This window comes from Saimiri boliviensis, chromosome 14 (assembly GCF_048565385.1).
Source record: "Saimiri boliviensis isolate mSaiBol1 chromosome 14, mSaiBol1.pri, whole genome shotgun sequence".
Taxonomy (NCBI): domain Eukaryota; kingdom Metazoa; phylum Chordata; class Mammalia; order Primates; family Cebidae; genus Saimiri; species Saimiri boliviensis.
This window is the reverse complement of record NC_133462.1, coordinates 22,927,826-22,940,427: the sequence shown is the minus strand read 5'-3', so window position 1 is coordinate 22,940,427 and position 12,602 is coordinate 22,927,826. Positions and strand designations below refer to the sequence as shown.

At 38.3% G+C, this 12,602-nt stretch overlaps 1 protein-coding gene across 2 annotated transcripts in view; it reads left to right on the top strand.

Moving 5' to 3' along the window:
- The window catches only part of ZNF507 (zinc finger protein 507), a 40,840-nt gene extending 30,222 nt beyond the window's left edge, over window positions 1-10,618 (top strand). For both annotated transcript variants that reach the window (XM_003937310.3, XM_003937309.3), the window contains 2 exons: window positions 6,936-7,070; window positions 7,186-10,618. In XM_003937310.3, coding sequence (XP_003937359.1) covers window positions 6,936-7,070; window positions 7,186-7,552 — 502 coding nt within the window. In that variant the 3' untranslated portion in view covers window positions 7,553-10,618. The remainder of the gene's footprint in view (window positions 1-6,935; window positions 7,071-7,185) is intronic.
- Window positions 10,619-12,602: the final 1,984 nt, after the last annotated feature.

Below are 12,602 nucleotides of genomic sequence, written 5' to 3'. Positions count from 1 at the left end.
GACCATCCCGGTCAACAAGGTGAAACCCCGTCTCTACTAAAAATACAAAAAATTAGCTGGGCATGGTGGCACGTGCCTGTAATCCCAGCTACTCAGGAGGCTGAGGCAGGAGAATTGCCTGAACCCAGGAGGCGGAGGTTGCGGTGAGCCAAGATCGCGCCATTGCACTCCAGCCTGGGTAACAAGAGCGAAACTCCGTCTCAAAAAAAAAAAAAAGAATGTATATTGGGTTAGGTGTTGTTGGTTTGATTTAAGTGCCTCCTGAGTGTGGCAATAGGAAATACCCAGCTATACCCATGGTATATACTTGAAAAAAAATTAAATCTGACCTTGAATCTAATGAAACCTGTAGATCAGTCGTTCCCAACTAAGGGTGCTTTTGCCCCCTTAGAGGACAGTTGGCCATTTGGCAACATCTGGAGACATTACTGTGTTTGTTACAACTGAGTTGGAGAGAGTGCTACTGGCATTTAGTGAGTAGAGGCCAGGGATGTTGCTGGACAACCTGCAGTGCCTCAGACAAGCCCCCACAGTGAGGAATTGCCCCAAATGTGAAGAGTGCAGAGGCCGCCAAGAAACTCTTTTCTAGATCTCACTCCCAGTTCACAAGAAACATGAAGGACATAGGGACGTGATAAACTACATCACCAGAAAGTCCTCTGTGTAGTCCATGCTATGAGAGATTTCTGCAAGGCAGATGGCCTGGTATCTTCAACAGATACATGCATGATGGGCGACGGGAAAGAAAGAAGAGATGTTGTAGATTAAGAGAGACTTAAGAGACTTAGCCACCAAATATGAAATGTACATCTCATTTGGATCTTAATTTGAATAAGACATGTCTGCAAAAATCAAGCAAGTTTAAGTTAGGAGAATACATGAAACAAGATTGGCAAGATGTCAGCAATCAGTTATTGAAACTGGATGGTACAGATTCATCACATTTTTATTTATAATTTTGTCTTTGTTTAACAACTTCCATAATCAAATTTTAAAATGAATATTGATTTTTAAAAAATTTAGTCGCAGCAACACCAATAAAAATATGCCTTTTCTCTTTTGATCCTTTGAAATGGTGACTCATAATAATGAATCTCCTAATACTGAACTGTCTGTATTCCTAGAATAAGCCTCTCTTAAAAGAATGAGCCCATGCTGGTGCACAAATTAAGGTTTATAGAGTGTGTGCTCAAAAGCTTTAAGTGCCTAAAATTTTTATACAAAGATGATTGTCAATAGTTAGAATTATATTTTCTTCATAAACAATAGAGAATTCAGTGGAATTCCACTAATTCTATCCAATATGAAATGCTAGGCAGCCTTTAAATATTTTATTATAGTCATTTAATAGAAAGGTTAAATTATATCAACAGTAGACTTCCATGATTCCAATTTTATAAAAATAATACCTGTATTTTTAAATACTGGAAAACAAACATCAAAATAATAATAATGGTTACATCTAGTGATAAGGCTATGATTCATTTTTTGTTTGTTTTTTTTTTCCCTGTATATTTCTAATTTTCTATAGTAAATTTTTGAAATCAGGAAAAAAGTTATTTACAAAATTTAAAGCAGTTCACCTGTCACCCAAATCTTGGTTTCTGATACCTTTCTCTAATTAAGAGAGCTAGAGAAATTATCACTCTAGTCTAGGACTGAGGTGGGGAATATGCAGAGTGATCCTGGAGTGAGTCATAGGGCCGGCAAGTAAAGAAGTGCTCAAGAAATGAAACTTGGGGTGTGGCAGCAGGACATGGGAGCCCACCACAGAGGCCCACGGGGGAAGGCTGCGGGAGTTTGAGCAACAAAATAAATAGTGCAATACAGAATTATATCCCAAAGTAGAAAATACCCATGTGTCCACACTGATGTACATAAATGGTTGAATAAACAGGTGGGCAGGAATAGACAATCCTGTGTAGAATTCCCTGTAATTGACGTAGATGCCCCTCCCTGGAGGAGGCAGGTGGTCATTCCAGCTCTCAAGTGTGAGCTGCATGCAGTGACTCCCTTCCCATTTGTACGCTATGGAAACAGGGTTGAGAAAGAGGAGATTGACCGTGGAGAAACCTGACTGCAGCCACGTGAGGAAGGGCAGGGGCGAGTCCTCCTGAGACTGGGATGTGGGGAGGACAGTGCTTTTCCTCTGTGGCCTTTCTCCCAAGAACCCATCAGCTCAGTCTAACTGCAGACAGCCCCAACTTGAGGGACATTTTACAAACCATCTGACCCATGGATTCCTCACATCTGTCAAAGGCATTAAAAACAAGGCAAGTTGTCTGGAGTTGGTGGCTCAACGTCTGTAATCCCAGCACTTTGGGAGGCCGAGGTGAGCGGATCACCTGAGGTCAGGAGTTTGAGACCAGCCTGGCCAACATATCTACTGGAAACACAAAAATTAGCCAGGCGTGGTGGTGCACACCTATAATCCCAGCTACTCAGGAGGCTGAGGCAGGAGAATCGCTTGAACCTGGGAGGTGGAGGTTGCAGTGAGTGAGACCTTACCAGTGTACTCCAGCTGAGCGCCAGAATGAAACTGTTTCAAAAAAAACAAGGCAAGTAGGAGAAACAGTTGCAGTCTAGAAGATCCTAAGGAGAAGTGAGGACTGAAAGCCATGTGGTGTCCTAGATGGGTTTTTGGAACAGAAACAGGACGTTAAGCACAAACCAGGGAAATCCGAATAAAGTGTGGACTTAAGTTCATAATGATGTAAGGAACATTGGCTCCTGAGTTGTGGCAGATGTACCCCAGGAATGTAAAGGGAAATAACTTTTCTGTATATCTGTAACTACATCTGTAGCTATTCTAAAACTAGAATTTTTTTTTTTTAAGGAAAACAGTAAATAATAGTTCATCACTCTTATTTTTAAAAGGTTGCAATAATATTAGAGATGTTCTGTAGGATAAATTTGTAATTTCTGGTGTTTACTTTCTGACCCACTTTCTCAGAAGTATGAAATTCTTGTTGCATAAGCCTGACTTGTCACTGGGGGATCATTCCGGATAAAGAATTTTCTGGTGAGGACTCAGGACCACAGTCTGATTATAAGCGAGGAGGCGAGTGTCTAAAGAGCCAGGATTTTGTGTCTGCTTCCCCTTTGCATAACATAAAAATTAACGTATAAAAGCCCGACATATATAAAGGCACCTTGGTAGAGGCACTAGGTGGAAGGGAGTGGGCATCTCTTGCGTGGCATCAAGCTGGGTGCCCAGCCACCATAGTGGAGGGCAGTTGCCCTTTTCAAGCAACTGATCTAGAAACACTTGAGTAGGGGACTGTCACCACACCACACTACCTACCACCATCATGTGACCAGTACAGTCAAAGAGGCATACACTGAGTTTAATGGCTTGGGGGTGGAGAAGTTGCCAGCTGCCCACCCTCTGATAAAGATGTTAGTGAAATACTATAGATTTATTGAGGTTTGTCCAAAAATTGCTGCATCTAAGATACAAATGGACAAAATAAAATGAATTAAGGTTAGTTTTTTTGTAGTTAATCAGGAATGAAATGTAATGATTCTGTTTGATCATGCCAGCTGTAATAAAGTCTTAAGGGGAATGCAGGCTATACAAGCTGAAAGAGAATAGGGAAGCACATTTTTAAATATTTAAATAATGAAACATCAAATATTTTACTACATTTTGAAGAAATAAAACATTGTAAATATAGCTAAAGCCTCACTTTCTTACTTCTTCACCCCTTCTTCCTGAGAGGCAACCCCTTGTCTTGATAGTGATGTGTATCATTTCAGGCATTCATGAATCACTTTTCTATGTATGTAACATATATGTGTGCATATATACATATATATGGATGTGTTAAGCAATACATACTGTTGGTTTTGGTGTTTTAACAATTTATTTAAATTATGACCTAACAGATCTTTTTATTTTTCTTTTCACTGATCATTATTGACACTGGTTCCTGGTGCTAAGTGTAGATCTCGTGGGTTTTTTGCGTGTGTGTGTTTTTGTTGTTGTTGTTTTGTTGTTGTTTCCACTTTATAACATTCTGCTATATGAACATAAACCCATTTGTTTCCATATCCTTGTGGAAAAATAGTGGCTGTGGTTTGTATCCTTTTTTTGCTGTTCATGACTAGGATGGTTCATGTATGTCTGTCCTTGTGAACACCGGATTTGTGGGGCTACAGGTGTGTGCCACTTAAGCCTTAGTAGATACTGCCAAATTGCTCTTCAGAGTGCCATACATACAATTTGTACATTTCCATTTTTCCACATCTGTGAAAAATCTTACCAGATTTATCAGATCCCACATCTTTTCAGATGTACTTATCTTTGCCAGTCTGATGGGTGTGATACATTTCCCTGATTGTTAGTAAGATTGAACATCTTTTCATATAGTTGAATTTATTGGAAATTCTATCAAGAATTGCCTATTTAGGCTGGGTATGGTAGCTCATGCCTGTAATCGTAGCACTTTGGGAGTATGAGATCAGGAAGTCAAGGCTGCAGTGAGCCATGATCGCACCACTGCACTCCAACCTGGGCAACAGAGCAAGACCCTGTCTAAAGAAAAAAAAAAAAAAAAAAAAAAACTGCCTTCGTATTGCCTGTAAGTGGGCTGGTGTTTCTTGAGATCAGAGATCCTTGGCCTTGGACCTGATTCCTCAGGGTGTGTAATAAAAAAATACTCCTGCATGCTATCAAAAAGTTAAATTGGAGGTGGGTCAGAATAAGAGTTTAGTCTGCCCGTATTTAATTGCTTTGTTTACTCCTATGTCATTTGATTTTCTTTGTGCCTTGTTATTGCTGACTGTGTCTCTTATTGGTGTAGGAAGGAGTTCAGATAAGTTATCTGATTTGTTAGGCTTGTAATTAAGTATTTAACAAAAATGTCTTTGGAAAAGTGCATTTGCAATTTCCTAAAAAGATGACAGTTTTACAATACAGCCCAGCAATTATGCTCCTAGGTATTTGCCCAAACGATGACAGCTTTTATCCTTACAAAAACCTGTGCTTGCTGGGAAGCTGAGGCAGGAAGATTGCTTATGTCCAGGAGTTTGAGACTGCAGTGAGCTATGGTCACGCCACTGCACTCCAGCCTGGGCAACATAGTGTAAGACCCAGTCTCAAAAACAAAGCAAAACAACTTTGCACATCAGTGTTCATATCAGCAATTATACGTAATTGCAAAAAACCAGCAGCAACCAAGATATTGTTCAGCAGGTGAGTGAACAAACAATGGTATATCCACACAATGGAATATGCTCAGTGATAAGAATGATCAAGCCCTGAAAGACATGGAAAAAGTGTACATGCATATTGCTATTATTCCAATTATGTGACGTTCTGGGAAAGGCAAAACTATGTAGTCAATGGGAAGATCAATGGTTGCCAGGGATTCAGGGGCAGGAAGGAAGGATAAAAAGGTGGCGTACAGGGCATTTTTAGGGCAGTGAAACTATTCATGTGACACTGGAGTGGTGGATTCATGGCAGTATACCTTTGTCAAAACAGAATTGGCTGGGCATGGTGGCGTGAGCCTGTAATCCCAGCACTTTGGGAGCCGGGTGGATCACTTGAGACCAGGAGTTCAAGACCAGCCTGGTCAACATGGTGAAACCCCATCTTTACCAAAAATACAAAAATTAGCCGGGCGTGGTAGTGCATTGCCTTTAATCCCAGCTACTTAGAGGGCTGAGGCACAAGAATAGCTTGAACAACCCAGGAGGTAGAGGTTGCAGTGAAACAAGAACATGGCAAAGCAAGACTGCACTCCAGCCTGGGCAACAGAGCAAGATCCTGTCTCAAAAAACAACAACAAAAACAATTGTACAACACAAATAGTGAACCCTAATGTAAACTATGGACTTTCATTAATAAAAAAGTATCAGTATAGCTTCATCATTTATAACAAGTAGAGCACACCAGCGTTAATGGGAGGAACTGGGTACAGGGGAAGAGGAGGCATATGAGGACTCAGTACTATCTGACCAGTTTTTTCTGTAAACCTAAAGGCATCTAAAAACTAAAGGCTATTAATTTTCTAAAAATCTTTCTTTGTGGGCCGGGCACAGTGGCTCACGTAATCCCAGCACTTTGGGAGGCCGAGGCAGGTGGATCACAAGGTCAAGAGATCGAGACCATCAACATGGTGAAACCCCGTATCTACTAAAAATACAAAAAATTAGCTGGGCATGGTGGCACGTGCCTGTAATCCCAGCTACTCAGGAGGCTGAGGCCGGAGAATTGCCTGAACCCAGGAGGCGGAGGTTGCGGTGAGCCGAGATCGCGCCATTGAACTCCAACCTGGGTAACAAGAGCGAAACTCGGTCTCAAAAAAAAAAAAAAAAAAAAATCCTTCTTTGTTAAATTCAGATTTTACCAAGTGTACCCAACTATGTGGAACAATTACGTTTTTTAATAGAAACATTTTAAGACTATTATTTGTTTTATTTATTAAATCTAAATTGTTGAAGCTTTTTCAAAACAACTGCAGCCATTTTCTGGGAGTCTATAAAGAGTGCAGAGTTCATGTTGAAAATCATTTCGTTTCTTTTTGCTTTCTCGGTTAAGCAGTAGAGTTGTATAAGGTATTAATTTTGTAAGTTTTCTTTATGTGCGTGATTAAATAATTCAGAGCAAACATTGTGCGTATTACTGTATCAGAAATCTTTCCAAATATTGTAATAGTTAAAGTAATCTGGAATGTTTGTCTTGATTCTTATTAATTCTTTATACTATAAAACACCTTTCATTGATTCTAGGACATCCATTCTGAAATCAATGAACCTCTTAGAAATCAATGTACCTCTTAGAATCAGTAACATCTTAGATTCAGTGCAATACGCTATGTATAATAAGGGTTCAGAAGAAGGGATATAATAATTGTTACAGAATCATGATAATTTTTCAGCGATGGTATGGGACCATCTGATTTTCCCTGTGCCTGCCTGCCTTTCAGATGCGCTCTGTGTGGGTATGTGTGTGGCCATCCTCCTTCTTTGAAGTCTCATATGTGGAAGCATGCGAGTGACCAAAATTATAACTATGAACAAGTAAACAAGGCTATTAATGATGCGATTTCACAAAGTGGCAGGTATTTCATCTACCCCCTCCCTTTATTACTATATGTAAATTAAATCCAGGATTAAATCTGCTAGTCCTACATTATAGCCTCCTCATGGTGTGGTGTGTTTGTTTTGTTTTTTAAGAGTTCTAGGGAAATCCCCTGGAAAGACTCAATTAAAGAACAGTGAAGAGAGCACGGATCCCATCACTGGAAGTTCAGAAAATGCAGTATCATCTTCAGAACTGATTCCCCAGACTCCCAGTGAAGTTCTGGGTCCCAATGAGAATGAGAAACTGAGCCCTACAAGTAATACCTCATATAGTTTAGAAAAAATCTCCAGTCTGGCCCCTCCTGGTATGGAGTACTGCGTTTTACTATTCTGCTGTTGTATTTGTGGTTTTGAATCAACCAGCAAAGAAAACCTCTTGGATCATATGAAAGAGCACGAGGGTGAAATTGTAAACATCATCCTGAATAAGGACCACAACACAGCTCTAAACACAAATTAGATGGAATAATTACTCAAACAGGAAAGCCGTAGAAGAGGATTCCTTCACCAGTTTCACCTTTGCGCTTCAAACAACCTAGCCACAGAAGAAATCGCTGATGTGATTTTTGAGGAAGTGACAGATGTGACTTTGGAACCGAACTTGTAATAAAAGGAATTCCAAATGGACGAGCAGTAATGATACTTAAGTATTTTGAGTGAGGGGGAGTGGGTCGAAGAGGAAGCAGAAGTGTAATACAATATTAACTCTCTTTTACCCCTTCTTAGTGTTGAGTGTATTTATTAATAAAAGCTTATGTAGTATAGAAATGCAAGCAAAAGAGTTAAGAAAGAGCTTTTCAGGAACTATTCTAAAAGTTATAAAGTGTCACAGTCTTAGGCAGAACTTCGTTTTCTTCTCACTTCTGACATGGAGACTCCAGTGAGAATGGGAGACAGTTCTGGGAGGGGTTTTTTCAGTGTCACCAACAAAGTCAACAATGAAACATAATTAGAGGGCTTTGAAATGATCTACTGAAATCCCTAAATTGGTAGAAATTTACTTAATCTAGGATGTGTTCCTTTACTCCTTACTAAAGAAAGAAAAGCAGACAGACCTCCAAATTCAAAACCAGATTGTAAATAGGCCTTTAAGAAGTAAAGTATTGACTTAAATTTACCGTGACTTTTTGTGGGCAAATGAGGAAACAGGTGAATTCCCACCAGACTCAAACCAGATCTCAATCTGTAGTAATGCTAAATTGTCTTGAGTGTTCTCAGAGGTTCTTTTCAGTGTCTGTCAGAACTTTGCATACTTTCTCAATAGTACATAGACCTTCTAATACTCTCTGCTAAATGAGACCATGCTTGTTATCTGAAAGTATGTGAAAGAAACAATGTATGAAAATTTACATTTGATCATTGGATATTGGAAATAGTTTGAATTATTTCCAAAAATCCCTTAAGGGATGAGGGGTGAAATTTAGAAGCTCCTGAAAATAAGTACTGCTGTGTTGAACTTTTCCTTCCTGAGGTATATTTAATTTACTTATATTTAGCAGAAGTGGAATATATCCAAATATGACTAAAATACAGCAAAAATTCAGGTTGTTTGTAAACATTTTAATAACAAACAGCATTTGGCAAGTCTATAGGATTCCTCCTCTCTGGAAAATTCTATTTTGTTAAGAGTGTGATAGGACACATGGAAAACCAACGCAAAGTGCTTTAGCATTAAAACTCACCGTCAACTAGATGTATTCTTATTAATTACACATTTTATATTTTAATTCTTTCCAAGAGTGAAGAAAACAGGGTGTTTTTGTTTTTGTAGTCCTGATTACTTATTTATGCATTGTTTTGTTAAAGTAAATTCTGCTTACAGGTGAAAAGGCCGGTGCGCTCTTCCGTGCACCATCCTCATGGTGCTATTTCCGAATATCTGAATATTGATTTCTAACACCTGAGAGGAGGCTGTGACCGATCAGCTTTGAACACTGAAAACAGGTTTTCCAATGGGATACTCTGTAGGCATGTTTTAGGGAAGAATTCTGTTCCTAAAGTCCACGTATGATTAGATTAATATTTATAAAATTATTAGGAATTATTTAAGTGGGGCCAGGCATCTTGAAACATTGTCTGATTTGTTGGGTTTTTTTTTTTCTTTCTCATCTCATTTTGGTGATATTTAAACAAACATAAATGATTGTAACTTTATAGCTTTTTTATTTAGGTAGCTTTAATTTATTTATGCAAGTTAATCCATTTCTGGTATGTGGTTTTTAAAAATATGAAATGGATTATATATATACTAAATTATATTCCCCAAATCCACTGTATGTGGACTTAGATTCATTTTCTCCTTTTTTCAGAATTGAAACATTTTAATTTTAAATTCAAATAAAACATTTAAAATAGTTTCATTATTATTACTGTTGCCACTCATTGTAAGTCAGTTTTATCATTGCTGGTACAATGACTCAGTATTTTGTTATAAAAATCTGTTATTCTGAAATTAACAACCTTAGAAGAATTTTGTTTTATAAAATTTCCTTGGCTTTAGTTTTGTATAATATTTGGAAATACTAATAATGAAAAGAATCCCCAAAATTTCAATGATGTGAATTTTTAAGTTCTTTAAACTAATTGCATTGATCGTTACTTAGATTTTTCCACTTGGACTCATGGATTTAAAATTTCCCCACCTCATGGGGAAAACGAACCCAGAAGTTCAGAGCCTTTCAAATTTCATCTGATTCTGGCCTTAGAATTGTCCTTAAAAGCGTTCTCCTGGCCAGTAAGAGAAAGCATGTATCAAGGAGGTTCTGTACGTTCCCATTAACATTTTGTGGCAAGGCTTAAGTTAACAATGTGTCTACTAAGAACAATTGAGTTTTCTAAAAGTAATAATGAAGATTATGCAATTGTAATTGTAAAAGAGATAGCTATTAAAATAATCAGTAGCCTGGGCATGGCAGCTTACACCTGTAAATCACAACACTTTAGAAGGCCAAGGCTGGAGGACTGCTTGAGTCCCGAAGTTTTAAGACCAGCCTGGGCAGGCCAGGCATGGTGGCTCACGTCTGTAATCCTAGCACTTTGGGAGGCCAAGGTGGGTGGATTATGGTTAGGAGTTCAGGACCAGCCTGGCCAACATGGTGAAACGTCGTATCTACTAAAAAAAATACAAAAATTAGCTGGGCGTGGTGGCAGGCACCTGTAATCCCAGCTACTCAGGAGGCTGAGACAGGAGAATTGCTTGAACCTGGGAGGTGAAGGTTGCAGTGAGCCAAGATCACGACATTGCACTACAGCCTGGGCCACAAGAGTGAAACTCTGTCTCAAACAAACAAGAAAAAAGACCAGCCTGGGCAATATGGGGAGACCCCATCTCTACAAGAAATCAAAAATGAGCCAGGCATAGGTGGCATGTGCCTATAGTCTCTGCTACTTGGAAGGTTAAGGTGGGAAGATCGCTTGAGCCTGGGAGGTGGAAGCTTGCAGTGAGCCGTGACAGCACCATTGCACTCGAACCAGGGTGACAGAATGAGGTCCTGTTTCCAAAAAAAAAAAAAAAAAAATTCAGTAAGAATTACTTCATAGGAATAACATTTATTGGTATTAGACTCCTTATTAGACAAAGCTGATAGTATTTGTTTTCTGCTCTGAACACTTAGATGTGATAGTGAAAACAGCTTTGAAAAGAAACTGTATATGACAAAGGTGGGGAGGGGGAAGATGATGCATTCTGATCATTATAAAGAATACTTTTCAGGGCTCTATCATTTTCTCCCTTCCGCTACTCATCCAGAATACGGTAGGTGTCCCAGTGTTCCAACAGTATCACGCTAATATTATATGTGATTGGTAGTCCAAGTTCGTTGGCCAGATAGTGCAATGTTGTGACACCGACCCAAGCCTTTGCTCTGGATCTTTCTTCCTGTTAAAGGTGGCTGCTGGTGGCTTCATAATTATTTTCTGATTTTTTTCTCACAAAGCAAATGGTGGGCATCCATGTTTACATTGCACCTTTCCGTGCTGTAATTGGCTTGACAAAGGCAAGCAGGCTTTCCTGTTGAGACTTACTGTATTTTTAGTTTTCATAGACACTTATTTAATCTTTTTAAATTGTACAGCAAGGTGCTCTAAGTAATATTCGATAAAATATATTTAATAGAAATGTGTGTTTGATATTCATGGACATGAATAGATGTATTTTTTTAAGAAATAAGTATTGTGTAACACTATGGCATTGCTTCTATAGCCAAAGTATAAAAATTTCTGGAATACTGACATGTAAAGACTACAGTTAATTCTGACACTGTATCTTATTAAAATAGGATGATTTGCATTTTGTAAAATTATCCTGCACATCGAGCTGCATGCCTTAAAGCTGAAACTCTAGGATTGTGTTCATGGTAGAACAGTTCATCTGTTCAGAACAGTGAGGCAAGGTCTGTAGTGCTTCTTTAACTACCTTTGGAAATACTGTACAATGTTAGAATAATTTATTTTGCTTTACAGGAGTTTGTCATGTATTGACTTTAATATTGTATTTTGGTAATAAATTTTTTGTTAAAAAAAATTTGCCTCTAACTTTTATTAACCACAGGTTGTATCCATTCATTTCCTGGAAATGGTAACACTTTATTGCTTAGAAAGTCGCATTTAAATAATTTAAAGCTTCCCAAGGATTAAACGAAGGCTATCTTGAGAACTTGTTAATTTGTTGCTGACTAGCATTAGACTGTTAGACAAAGATAAATTGAAAAGGTTTTTTAAGTCATTTTAAAAATTCAGTATAATTTTGAAGCTTTTTTCCTTGCTACTCAGTTCAGTTTCTTTTCCAAATGTGACACGCTTATATGCTTTCAATTCTTGATGTAGTCAAAGTGCTAAAGACTAGTTGTTATTGACAATTAGCATTCTTTAGTGAGGGCCAAAAACTACAGTGATGTTTTCACACCTTGATAATTTTGTCGTCTATACAGATAGATGTTGATGTTATATCTGTTGCACTGACAATTGAAGCTAACATCATCTGACTGTATTGTGGGTCTGGTTATCAATTTGTGCCCTAGAATTCTGGGCCACTTCGGTTGAAAGTGACCAAGGGCAAATATTTCATCCCATGCTTCCCAGGGACATATTAATCATATCCCCTGTCTTTCAAGAACCCAATCTGAAATGTGTCACTAACCTCCAAATTAGAGAAATCCTTGCATGGAAGCTCTAGAACATACGGTCCAGTGTGGCAGCCACTATAATATGCTCTCAGTGTAAAATACATAGCAGTTGCAGAGACTTAATACAAAAAGGAATTGTATTAATAGTTTTTTTATATTGATTACATGTTGAAATTAGTTTTGTTTTTTTAATGTAGCTACTAGACAATTTTAATTGACATGTGGCTCACATTGTTTTTTTTGTTTGTTTGTTTGTGATTTTTTTTTTTTTTTTTTGAGATGGAATTTTACTCTTGTTGACCAGGCTGGAGTGCAATGGCATGATCTCAGCTCACCGCAACTTCCACCTCCCGGTTTCAAGAGATTCTCTTGCCTCAGCCTCCCAAG